At 41.3% G+C, this 13,922-nt stretch overlaps 1 protein-coding gene across 3 annotated transcripts in view; it reads right to left on the bottom strand.

Annotated features, from left to right (window-relative positions):
• Nucleotides 1-1,274: 1,274 nt before the first annotated feature.
• sox13 (SRY-box transcription factor 13) overlaps nt 1,275-13,922 on the bottom strand; it is a 48,113-nt gene continuing 35,465 nt past the window's right edge. For all 3 annotated transcript variants that reach the window (XM_079579274.1, XM_079579272.1, XM_079579273.1), the window contains exons 8-14: nt 11,413-11,489; nt 10,743-10,908; nt 8,846-8,952; nt 7,532-7,619; nt 6,776-6,946; nt 3,972-4,188; nt 1,275-1,784 (exon numbers count right to left, since the gene is read on the bottom strand). In XM_079579274.1, coding sequence (XP_079435400.1) covers nt 1,490-1,784; nt 3,972-4,188; nt 6,776-6,946; nt 7,532-7,619; nt 8,846-8,952; nt 10,743-10,908; nt 11,413-11,489 — 1,121 coding nt within the window. In that variant the 3' untranslated portion in view covers nt 1,275-1,489. The remainder of the gene's footprint in view (nt 1,785-3,971; nt 4,189-6,775; nt 6,947-7,531; nt 7,620-8,845; nt 8,953-10,742; nt 10,909-11,412; nt 11,490-13,922) is intronic.

Genomic DNA, 13,922 nt, shown 5'->3' on the forward strand with positions numbered 1-13,922 from the left:
ATGTGGGAGTCTACTAAAGAAGTGCGTTTACGGGGCGCATACACTGCAGTTATGAGCCCTGACCACAAGAGGGCGGCATAAAGTGTAACACGGGACTTTTTTCTTTCTGAAATGTTACGCAGCTGTTCAAAGAAAGGGTCAGGGAAACATAAAAAGCTTACAAAGAAAGATGACAAACGTAATTTTTTTTTTTTTTAATAACTTTACACTATTCTGCATTACTCGTGTCATTAAAAGTGGGTGATTTTGCAGCGTGAACATAAGTGCATAAGTAGATTAATTTAAATGTTTAAAATTTTGTTTACGTGCCAGCAGTGAAATTGCCTTTAAGTGGGGTCAAAGGGTGAATGATTGTCTGGGACTGAACGTCTCGACGTGTTAGACCTACATCAACTAGCTGCAACTTGCGGTTGTTGGATGAGGCTAAAGCCACCCCCCTCCCCCCCACCCCCCAAACAGTAATACAACCGGAAATGGTGATCTTTTACTTGTGCGAAATCAAGTCATAATGCAGATGTTTTGACCTGGTATTGCCTAAAAATTTCTGGGTCTGTCCACACGAAACAAAAGCGGATGTGAAGTTCAGTGTCGCACAAATGAACTAAGGTTAAGTATTTAGAAGTGGAGGCATTTTACAATTACAAAAGGCGTGATTGTTGTCAGTGGATTCGTCTTTTAGCCACAAGATTAATATGTCAATTTTGTGGATCCAATCCTTAAAGGGATATTTCAGGATTTTTGACATAGGGCCTCATTTCCTAGTTATCCAGAGAGTTGCTGGTACCTGGAGATATTTTTTTTTTGTAATTCATGCAGTTCTTATGTTTGAACGCCAGACTAACGATATATATATGTCTGTGTCGGTAGAATAATTTTTGGAATATAACTGACATGAATGATCGCATTTTGAGGGACTATTTTCTAGCAGATCACTCCGCTGCTGCGTAGCTTATACAAACACGAAGCTGATGCTGCTCAAATATAAGGTATTTTAAAATGGTTAAAATTACTCTATCGACACAGACATTTATATGGTTAGTCTGGCGTTATAAGTGATTTGCCTCAGGTGCTCTGTGGAGCGGGTCAGACTGTTTTTAATGCAGGCTAGCTGATACCGTAGGAATGCGCTAGCCTTGCATTAGCCTAGCGCCACGAAACTCTTCAAACATAGGAACTGCATGAATTACAAAAAAAATATCTCCAGGTACCAGCAACACTCTGGATAACTAGGAAATGAGGCCCTATGTCAAAAATCCTGAAATATCCCTTTAACAAGAAAAGCTTCACCATTTGTGTGAGTTATGCAGGCCCTTGCTCTCCGTCTGACCTCATCCAACTCTCAAAATATTGTTAACGCAACGCACATCATCTTATTGTCTGTACAAGTAAAATGTTTAGTTAAAATGATGTGCCAAAGGTGAGCACTTCTCCAAATCAAGTGCCACTCTTTCCCACAAGCTTACAAAGTATAGGCTCTGTCCGTGCTCGTTCAGTCCGTGAGGAGCACTAGTTCGCCCTCGCTGCGCTCCCCTCCGTCGCTCTCCTCGCCCTCGCTGTACGGGGTGTGGTCCCTCTCCCTGTCTCTGTGGGGCATGGCAGGAGGAGGAGGAGTGGGCTTGTTGTTGGCCTGTCCCTCTGGTCTCCGTCCCGCAGAGGAAACCTGGGGCAGGTAATGCTCCAGCAGCGCCGGGTGGAAGGGCATGGAGGCCACGGAGACCGAGCCGCCGCTGCCGTGGTACTGGCCGTCGCTGTGCGGGTAGTGGGTCTGCTGGGGCTCCATTTGGCTGAGGGGACGACAAGCAAAGATACAAGTTTGAGGATTTTATTTAATGTAGGATTGATGTTACCAACAAGTTTCAGGACAATTTTACTCACTTAGCAATAAAATAAAAACTATTCTGATTCTGATTCTAGTTTACTTCAACTTTAAAGGTGCATTATGACACTTTTTATGCGAGAAAACAAAAAGTTAATATTTGTGCGTATTTGAGCTTGTAGTGACCCAGCAGCTGTATGAGTGGTTAGCATGGGGCCTTATTTTCCATCACGGTGGCCTCTGCAATGCTTCAGGATCAACTGCTTTGTAGGTTTTCTTGTGAGAGGATTCGTTAGCAGTGAAAACCTTCCAAACAATTGATCCTGGAGCATCTTAGAGACCACTGTGATGGAAAATATGGCCCCATGCTACCCACTCGTACAGCCGCTGGGTCACTACAAGGTAAAATATGCATCAGTATCAACTTTTTTTTTCACCTAAAAAGTTGCATAATGCACCTTTAAAGTGCATATGACGGGTTTTAATGCTTTTTAAAATATTTTCATTTTCATTTCATTTCATTTATTTCAGGCAATAGCACAGAAAGTACAGTATACAGTATGTAAACATGATGATCCATTTCTACCTGAAAAGGAGTGGGAAGAAGATAACTTATTTAAACCCACCCCCAGCTCCCCATTCAGAGATTAATACATTCAACTTCACTGTTACGTTGTTCAAGGATTATTATACAAATGTTATATCATGGTGGCCTTACCACAGGTAACAATAATTATTAAATTGTAACAAAAATGTATACTAACAATGTGAGGAGAATGAACAATACCAACGATGGTAATGGACAATATACCAACGATGGTACCAACGATGTTTCCTTACCATCCAACGATGGTAAGGAAACATCTTGTTAACACTATGAGACAACAGCAATTTACATGACTTATTTAGAAGGATAACATCAGTTGCAAGTTCATCAGTTGCATAATTATCATTTACTTCAGTGAAGCAGCTATTTTAATAAAGAAATTTTGGGCAGAAAAGTTGTTTTTATTTGAATTTTTTACGCTACTGACAGGAAGTGACTTAGAAGAAGGAAACCTTCTTCTACCTTCTTTACCTTCTTCTATGTCACTTCCTGTCGGTGTCCAATAAGGAAGTGAAACTATAAACATCACAAATATGGCCAAACTAAAGAAAGCTGGGTACAATCTTTAGCAAAAGCTTAAAAAAATAAAATAAATACAACTTAAAAATTGTGTCTCATGTGTAATATGCACTTTAACAGAAACATGTATTCACTGTGGCTTCAGGAACTTGTAGCAGGTATGCAGATGATGTCCCAGCATGGCAACAGAAGCAAAATGAGTGTCAACGCCAAGTTATGAAACATTGTTTAGACACTCAGTGCGGAATCATGGTTCTGTTTATAATAAAAATGTTGTGTAAGTTCATGTCCTCTGTTAGCAAATGTACAAAAGACACGACTTGTTTCTGCGAAAGATAAATTGGTATAAAAATGAACATTTTAGTACTCAATTACTTTTTATTTAGTTTTCTTAATGTTAGTTAGTGTGGAAAACCAATCAGCAACGCTCACATTGAGGGAACAAAAAACCTGTTCAACTCAAGGTGCATTTCAAGCATTAACCATTGAAGCTTTAAAAACCTTCAACTAAAGTGAGAATGAAAAAAAAAGGAAAATCAGATAATGGGTAAAATGCTCATGATGTATTTGCAAAGAAGATAGTGTATATAAAGGCTGAAAAAAAGTGCATTTTGCAACTTTTCATGTGAAAAACCCAGTGGATGTATGAGTGGTCAGCATGGTGCCTTTACTTTCCATCACAGTGGTCTTTGCAACGCTCCAGGATCAACTGTTTGGAAGGTTTTCACTACTGACGGACCCTTCATCAGAAAAACTACAAATCAATTGATCCTGGAGCGTTGTAAAAACCACTGTGATGGAAAGTTAAGGCCCCATGCTGACCACTCATACATCCACTGGGTCACTACAGGGTCAAATACGCACAAATATTAACTATTTTTCCTTGCCTAAAAACTTGCACAATGCATCTTTAAAGGCACACCACGTAACATACAAAACACAATATGAGGACCTAAGCTATGTAAATCTCATATTTGGCTGCCTTTGGTCAACATCTCCATGGAGACGAGCTAGAGACTGGCTCTTTACCTATGCGTGTACGTGGCCCTCTGCTCCTGCCGCCGGTTCTTCATCATCGCCTTGTACTCGCCAACCCGCAGCCGCCTGCCCTCCACGATGCAGGTGCGCTTGGGCCGCGGCTTGTACTTGTAGTCGGGGTAGCGCTCCAGATGCTGCCTGCTCAGCCTGGCCTGCTCCTCATAGTACGGCTGCTTCTCCTGGTTGGACATGGACTTCCACCTGGACCCTATGCACGGCACAGAGCACAGAAAATCATAAAAAATGTGTTTATAAATCCCTCTGCAAAAGGCTTCTGTCACACATACTCGCTTCATATATTTGTTCAACACATCCATGAAACCTTTTTAAAAACAATGCGGTCGACTTCTACTGGTGCATTTGACCCATCCTTTGATTGTACTTCTTTCTTCTACTACTACCATATAACATTATTTTAACGCAACAGTTTCTTACTTGGGTACAACATTTGGTTAACCTCTTAAACCCCGCCTTAACCGAGTGCTTTTTCTCCCGGTTCAGCTTCACCCAAATCTAAAAGCTTACAGCCTAAAGGCTAGAATAACAGCTCATTTGAAAGCTAAGACCTACAAAACAGATCTTTTTCCTTGCGTTTTTGGCACGTTGTAGTCTTTCTTTTCATTGTTTTTTTGTCACTTTGTTGCAACATTAGTATTACTCTTTCATGGCATTTTTGTTGCATTTTTGTCACTTCACTGTTGTTCTTTGGTTGCTTTTTCCGTGTTGCTAGTTTTTTCAAGAAGCTTTTAGATTTGGGTAAAGGCAAACTGGAGAAAATGTGCTTGGTTAAGTGGGGATTAAGAGGTTAATCTTAATTAAACTTTTATGCTACAACAAAGCGCGATATAAAACCAACGCAATCTTATTTTAATTATTCCATTATAACTAGTACTCACAGAACTCAGATAGGATTTTCACTTTTCCCTTTTATTCGAGTAATTATTTAGGTCACAACTTTTTGCTTCTACTTCTTTAAAAGTATTTCAAAGCAACGCTCTTACTTGAGTAGATATTGTGGCTACTCTAACTGACCTAACTCTGATCTAGGTCAGGACTTCGTAGTTGGAGGATGAGCCAAGGTGCACGTTTTTTGGTTGACGGGGAAGTCTATTTGCACTAAGGCAACCCCCCCCCTCCAACAATACACAGTGGTCCAATTACGCTCCTCCTAACCAAAATCCCATCTGAAGCTCTGGAAATGGGTCCCCTTTGAGACCACTAGATGGAGTCACGGGCCGCTATCTTTCTCCGTAAATTATGGCAAATTAAAAAGTTCCCTCAGCGGCACATCTTTCATTCCAACCCTGTGATGAACAAATCTCAGCAAAGCAAAATTGTTTTAATGGTCCCGAGACTTTTCCATTACAAAGCATTAAACGGGGCATTGACGTAGATTCATTCAGTGTAATTAGTTTGGATGTGTGTGTGCATGTCAGGCTCTGTGTGTCATCCTGAATAGTGGTTGCTCACAGACACAAGCGCCACACAATAGAAAGGAATGTAAATGTTTGGCCCGGAGACAGCAGTGTGTGTGTGTGTGTGTGTGTGTGTGTGTGTGTGTGTGTGTGCGTGGGAGAGGCAGGTGGCTAGTTGAACCCTTGTATAGGCTGCGTTCACAGAGTTCCAGAATCGGATGCCATAATCTAGAGCGGGATAGAATAGCCAAAGTAAAGACGTACTTAGAAATACTAGTTAGAATTAAAAGAGTGCTGTAATTCAACAGCATGGACCAATATGACTTTATGGGTGATTCACTGTTTTTGAAAGAAATGATGCACAAATGTTAAATACCGTATTTTCCCGGAGTATAAGTCGCACCAGCCAAAAAATGCATAATGAAGAAAAAAAAAACATATATAAATCGATCCAGAGTATAAGTCGCAACTACCTGGGCATGGAGGCGTAACTGCACCACTGCCAAACCTCTCCCGGCATCACGTGGTTCAAGGTCTCATTTGCAAACTCTGTGACCATCTAGCTTTAGCCTGCGATTTGCCTTTTTTGTTTTCTTCATTGCAGTAAGAGTAACCTCTGCTTTTCACCAGTCCCTCACAAGTTTCTCGCCTACTCCAAACTTTCTTTCTGCTGCTCGATTACCGTTTTTTTAATCTTCAGTGACACAGGAGCAGCAGATACTGGTGCACAAGCCTAGAGCGCCCTCTAGCGTCTTTCAGTGTGAAAATAACAAACGTGAAATTATATAGTTTGATATATATAAGTCATGCCTGAGTATAAGTCGCACCCCCAGCCAAACTATGAAAAAAAGTGCGATTTATAGTCCGGAAAATACGGTAATCAATATTTCTTAAGGATTGGCACCATAAACTTGCCAGATTAGTCGCTTTGTTTCAAATGTTTTTGTTTCAAATGGATAGGCTGAGCAAACACCCAGATATTAAAGCCACCCTGAGTAATATTTCACTCGATTCATTCATTTATGTGTTACGTGGGTTTATTGGTGGAGTCCTGGAGTTGTTTATAGTGTCCGTACCAGAGTACACCAAAACTACGCACTTGATTAGTATGTATCAGATTATTATTCTGCAATGTGGCTTGAATAACAAAAAAAAGAAGATCAAAACACACACGTTTAAAATCCCTATTTATCACAGATTTCTGGCTTTCTGGAGTGCTTCCGTGTAAATGAAAAATTCAAAGTACAATATTGTGTCTTTTGAATGATCAAAAGTGTCATCCAAAATGGGAAAAACCCACAAATAGGTCTTAAAATGTAGCGATATCGTGCAAATAGTGTCTCAGAATAGAGCTGCATGTCGTCTGCTGTGCGTGCTCACCCAGGATCTTGCTGATGGAGGAGTTGTGCATGTCGGGGAAGGCCTGGAGGATTCTGCGCCGCTCGTCCTTGGCCCACACCATAAATGCGTTCATGGGTCTCTTGATGTGGCCCGAGGAGGGAGGGGGTCGCACCTCCGCATAGCTGCCTGACCCAGACATGGGCAGCGCTCCTACAGGACAAGGCTACAATCAAACCAGGCGCCTCCAAAAATACACACGCCATATTTACCAGAGCTGCAAATAAACACTTTCTGAGATTAATGCCCGGTTTTATTTTTGAAACAATTCTTATATTCGTCACCCACTAAAGTGAAACTACTTTCATGATGATCAGTCGGTGAGTCATACATACACACTACAGTGGGTTCAGGAAGTATCATTATTAAAAAAATCTACCACTGATGCAAGCTTGTATGCACGTTCAAAAACAGCACAACAATGTTTGAGAGCAATGAAATGGGTTGTTGTATAGAGTTTCAGCTTATGTCTCAATGCAATTTTCAATTTTATAGTATCTTGTTATTTTCTTGTTGGAACAGAGGAAACTAATGTGTAAGATTTTATACTCTTCTATACTGAACTGGTGTTTAAAGATCACTATAGCTGACAAAGCCTTGAGGTGAGTGGCGAAACATCTTCAACACTAACCCAGAGAGATGACGAGTAACCTTTTTCTATAATATATATTTTTAGTAGATGTTGTCTAATTCTATCTAAGTGAGCTGTTTGTTGCTGCAGTGGGATGCAGGCCCTACCCTCGGAGTCACTGCTGAGGTGGTCCTCTGTGCTGGGCAGGCAGTGTCTGTCATCAACACGCTCGCTGTGTGGGGACTCTTTGTATTCCTGCAAATACAGAGACAGACAGGTGGAGTCATGTGCTGCATTCACACACATGTTCACACCTCAGTACAAAGACGCCATTTGAATTTGGAGCGTTGTAAAAAAGATGACCCAATGATCACAGGCACGCATGTGTCACATAGGAGCTATTTAAGGTAAAGACATGGCACACTTGGCATATCAGCTGTGTTTAAATGGAGAGCTGTAAATGCAAAGAAAGGAAGTGGTAACAAAAAGAATGGTGTTTATTATCCCCGGGGCGAAAGGTGAAGGAGACGAGGGAGAGATGAGAGGGACAAAAAGAAATTTGCAAAACTATCACACAGTGACTGCACTATTCACACTATGCCGGGTGCTGTAAATGATTATTTATCCCCAAGTACAGAGTGCATTACCAAAATAGGTCAGTCTGGTGTCTAGGTGTTAAAGAGGGATAGAGTAGTGTATGCTGGAGAGGCAAAGGACAGGCTGTGGACAATGACACAGGGCAGGTGGCTCTGTCTCTGCCACCAAGGCCTTTGTGGCTTTGTGGGGCTGCCACAGCTGCTGCAGGAGGTTGGAGCTTCAGCCATGGCAAAGAATGAAAACCAAGACCAGAATAGAAGGTAATCGTCAAGTGAAACAAAACACAAAAAACTGTAGCTATATTCCATGCTGAGATGGCCGCAGTCATGTTTTTCAGATGGCAAACGCTCCTCCTTCAGTCTACTGTATGGTGTTGTATGCTTCATTTAGACTATTTTTGTCCCGTTTATATGATTTCTTAGTTGCCCCAGTAATTCATTTGTCTTCAGCTGGTTGTCCAAGGGTGCTCAATTGTTAACCTCCTTTAGTTTATGTTTACTTTACAGTTATTTTCTTTACTGAAACTCAACCCTTGGTGCTTAATGAATGTTGTATCATTGTCCAGGATCTCCCATTCTGACAGAGGATCCTAAACAAACAGCTGCTTCTGTCAGAACCCCAAAATGGAAACCCAAGACGGCAAACTTCCTTGTCATTTCCAAACAACTTTCTCCAAACAGTATCATCTATCAGCAGTCGTAATGGACATGCACTTGTTAATGGTGTATATCAGCCGTTAAACCACTTCCTGTAACCCTAAGCCCTGCATGAGGCTAAATAAACTTCGAAGACTGATGGGATCCAAAGTCAGATATCACCAAGCTTCAATGTATGCCCCCCATGCCTATGAATAGATAATGTGAGTGGAGTGAGAGATGCTTTACCGTCTTTCCGCCACTGTCTCTGTCCCGGGTGTCTTTGCCGTGGCTCCTCAACAACTGCTGGGCGTCGTGGATCGCTTGGGTCACAACATCCCCGTCTCCAAGGAAACCTGACGGATTGATAGAAGCCACCACAATGTTATTTTGGGGAACACAGTGCAGTATAGTCAACGGTATCGCTGGTTTTACACGAGGGCACTCTTGTCAAAATGTTCTAAGCCGATAACGTAAAAACACTTTGAATGAATCTGCTACATTTGTGAACCATTTTCATTTCGTCAGGCCAACAACGTAATAACACTGTCGAGCCAATAACGTAACTTATGACACTATCGGCCGGCAAATCGTTAGAACGTTATTGGCCTGTTATTATGTTATCTGTTCCTACGAGGACATAGAGAGTATTTTAAAGGGGTAGCAGTGCGATGGTCTGAGCATTTGGTTTAAGTCTGAATATGAGCACATAGTGGCTGTTCGTGACAGGAAAAACACCCATCGTAAAAAATGTGCCTAATCACTATGCTGTGCTGTTCTTTACAGAAAAATGAAGGAGCCTAACTTAAAAATATATATTTATCTTCAAAGCTTTTAGAGCAGTGGTTCTCAACTGGTTGGTCTGGCCCAAAAGTGGTTCACGGAACCGTTTTTAGTGGGTCGCGAGCCTTTCCCAGAAAACCTTTCTTTTAATATTTATTTGCAGAAAAAGTATAGAATCACAACAGTCTGTTAAATGAATGTTATTATAATTTCAGCTTTTTTTGGGCTTATTTAAAGGTCATATATCATGTAAAATCAACTTTTTGGAGCCTTTCACCATGTTGTTGTGCTGTTTCCCTATCAAGAAAACCCCCCGGAGTCGTTTTTGGCTTCATTCACGCATGTCTGAGTAATCCTCATGAATCCTGCTCTCTGAGCAGCTGCTCTGCCCTCTCCTGGTTAAAGGATTGGCTTGTGAAACGCATGCTAAATGGTAATGATAATGTGTGTGAGCCATTTGTGAAGCTGTGTTGCATATGTCAACTCCTTATAACTGCATTCTGAAGTAACTATTTCTGCTACTGCTAATGTTGCATGGGGTGATCAACTCAGAGAGAGGGGTGGAGTTTACTAAATCCAAGCCTCTTGTCTTCCGGGCTGGAGAAATACCCTCAGAAGATACTTATATATTTCTCGCAAAAATGAGTAATCCATAGTGGTAGAGGTACAATATATCATATAAATGTCTATAGTTTACCTTCAAATGGCTGGGATTGTATGATATAGGCCCATAAACGCTTATTCAACAACAATTTTTGAGGAAAAGACAATATTTTACATTAGATTTCAAGTCTAAGTCGTATTTGTCATCCCAAGGTGATCGTGGGTCCGGACGCCACACCAGTTGAGAACCACTGTTTTAGAGAAACAATAAAAGGACTACTGATCTAAATCAAAATTTAATCAGGAACTTGCTCCATTCAGCAAGAAACGACAAAACAAGATTCTGTAACTGTGATACATTACAGTGATATTGTCTTTATAAAAGACATTTTTGTTGCATTTTTCATACACTTGGAAAGTTACTTTTAGTTGGCTTCTTTCTTTTAAGCGCCACAGAAAACCACAAACACAAAAAGTGGTATCTATATTTTCTATTTATATTATCGCACTTATTGCATTTGATTTTATATTGGTTTAAGGTTAGGGTTTGGTTAAATATTAGTCATATTACAATTACATTAATTACATGTGTCCAGTTTCTATGCAATTATCATAAACACGGTATTGCTGTTTCCAGCGTATTTCCATGCTTGTTACTGTGCTGTGAGTAACGTGCTATTGTTATTGAAGTATTCAGGCTACATTCTGCAAACCACATCAATCCTTTGTGCACATCAGGTGAGTAGTTTCATGCACTCACTGAGGGCAGAGCGCGGCGGGCTGTGGGACACTTCTCTCTGGATGTCCCTGGGCCGGTAGGCTCCGTGCAGCCCCAGTGCGCCCAGCTCCAGGGCCTGGGGACTGGGTGTCTTCCCCCTCTCCAGCCCCTTAGGTTTGGAGGTCAGGTTCAATGGCTGACTTGGTTCCTAAACATACAGCGAGAGCAGATGAGCCGGGGTGGGGCCACACGCATGCACACAATGAGGCTTAACCGCAAAGGGCAAGGGCGTGCGTGTATTCCAGTTATGCACAGCAGATCTGGCATGTCGGAGCGCATCTGTCACACCTTTGTAGCATTTCTGTCCTTTTGTCTTGCTGCTCACCTCATCCTCTCTTTCCTTTTGTTTACTTAAGCTCTGTTGGTCTATCTCCGCTTGAGAAGCAGCCGTGCAAACAGGAGGCACGCACACACACACACACACACACACTGGAGCACACTCATCAAACCTTTGAACAGAGGGTGTGGCGTATTCCAAAAACCTTTCAGCTCCAGAATACCAGAAAAGCACTATTATCTATTTAATCTGAGAGCCACTTTGACACACACCGTCAACATCTCACACTCACTGATACAGGCAGCGCTCCATCATATATTTGTGTGGATTAAGCGTATGTGAGTGTGACTTTTCCTGTATTGGAAGAGGATGTACCTGTCTGTAGGAGCCGCTGCTTCTCTTGGTGGGCGCGGGGTGCGGGCTCGGCAGCAGCTGCATGGGGTAATCCACCGCTGCAAAACATAAACAAAAGGCAAATTGAGTAAAGAAGTTGGCTTTGGCTTATTGTCAAGGCAAATCGTAGTTGTCCACTGAAGTTTCACTGATCTAGATTGAGATCGTAGTTGTCTCAAATGTTGGTTTGCTCTTACATGCTCATCATTGTTACAGGTTGAGTCCACGTTCTAAAATCTCATTATGTGAATATTTCAGGCAGAGGACAAGGGCCCAGGTAGTTTGGTACGATGGGATTGTTTTTTAAAACGCAAAATCTAAACATTTTTCATGTTATTATTATTATTATTGTCTGTTCAAGATTGGGTCCACAAACCTATCACATAATTAATGTGAAAGTCATCTTAACCAGGGCAAAATGGCAAACAAATTGACCAATCTTGGTTATAAGATAAGGTATATTTTGCTGTCCCTGTAGGGAAATTTGTCCTCTGGCATATTTATACTTTAATTACAGATTTACATTAACATGAACTTTTCGCTGCTTACATCATCAGTGACATCAGCTGGAGGCAGGAAGTGATCATGAGAAATAACTAGCGATTATATAAGTGTAAAACTACAACTAAAATGTGGTCCTGTTGTGGCTTAAGGTGCAAGAACAAGAGGAATGACATTTGAGATGATAAAATTAGGTTTATCTGATATTTCCAACAACAGTTAGACATTTGTTTATTGTTACTATGACAACAGCTACAATGGAAATAGATAAGAATCTCGCTTCCCGCCTCCAGCGAAGCCCGGAATGTTTACAAACACCTGAAGGGTCAATTAAATAAATAAATAAATCGCTCTGTGCCATCAGGCTGGAGGATTTACCTATACTACATGTTTTTAGTGATAGGGGAAACCGAAGCACCCAAAGGAAACCTACGCAGACAAGGGGGCGAACATGCACACTCCACACAGAAAGGCCCCGTCCAGGTTGGAATCAAACCCAGGATCTCTTACTGGTGAATAGATCTGGGCTCATTCTACACTGTAAGACATTGCTGGAACATGCAGGGGGAGGAAAATACATAATTTTAACATTATTAAACTCTGTATAGTCCCTTTAATATATATTTAATACATTCATCCTGCCCAACAAAGCCTCGGACGTGACGACACTGCGGTCACTCCTTTTTAGCACAAAACAAGTTTCCATTGAACTCCTCTAAACTCCAGACCAGGTGCTGCTCCGCCACAGCATTGGGTTGGTCGACCTGTCAATTAAAAAGCGCTATGCTGAGAATGACTACAATTCTGCCAGAGTAAATAAATAATTTGCATAATGACAAGGACAAATTCTGTAGACTCTTCAGAAAGTTATGTCACTTGAAGTATGGGGATTTAAATTGTCAAAGAAACCGGCTTCAAACGCAGCCCTATCATCATCGCCACGAAGTCGGTTAAAACAACATCACCTGCAAGTAACCTCTTCCCTATTCACAGCAATACTTTTGTTTGATTGTTATGTTAACCTCTTGTACCGACAAGCCCTTTACTCTCCCATCCTGTGCATATGTACAACAGAGTGCTCTTCCATATAGACACATATCGCCATTTGTTGGAATATAAAAAGCAAATGAATGGCTATCCTTAAATTACGCCTACAGTGTTTCAAAGACTGCCCTTGTGAGATTTCGTTTTGAAAAGAGAAGCGAAGACGAGGTCACGCAGAAGGAGCTTTTAAGGCTTGTGAAAGGCAAGCTGCACAAAGCTACGGCTCTGTAGCTGAGCTCTTTATAGCCTGTAACGGTACAGGAGTGAAAGCTGCTATCATCGCCATTGTTCCGCTCAAGTCCACATTTGTGTCTCACCGATGCCTTTCCATTATATATAAAATGGGCCTTGAGTTGAAGTGCGGCAATACACTTAAGTTTCTCTTCAAAACTTGTTAAAAGAAGACAAGGAGGACATTCCAGAGAGTGCACTGGTTAATAAAGCTGTGCAGATGGCAAAAAGTTGTCAGACAGTTTTTGGCCTTCAAAGCGTGTGGCCATTGTTGGACGAGTTGAATGTTTACTTTCTGACAGAGAATGGGCCGGAAGAATTGTCCATGAAAGCGCAGACAAAAAAAAAACAATGTTCTCGCAGTGAAGGAAGAGCACAGAGAAACCTTGAGAGACAAGAGCCCATTGAAAAAGCTATAGAAACACCATGATACTGCTTTTAGATAAGTTTGAGCTTGTGTTGGATCTTCATTCAGCTGAAAAGGCTCTTGAAAAAGAGATTTTTAATCTCAATGAGTTTTATCCTGGATAAATAAAGGACAAATAACATAAATAAAAGGCAGAAGGAGCAGTTCCAGGTAATCTTTGCTTTGTCAATTGTCCAATGTCAAAAAGGGGCATTCACGTCTTTATTACGGATCCCTGTTAGTTATTACCGCAGCAATAACTATTATTCCTGGAGTCCACATAAAAGATAAAACAACATGCACAATAACA

Source organism: Gobius niger (assembly GCF_951799975.1).
Source record: "Gobius niger genome assembly, chromosome: 20".
Lineage (NCBI taxonomy): Eukaryota > Metazoa > Chordata > Actinopteri > Gobiiformes > Gobiidae > Gobius > Gobius niger.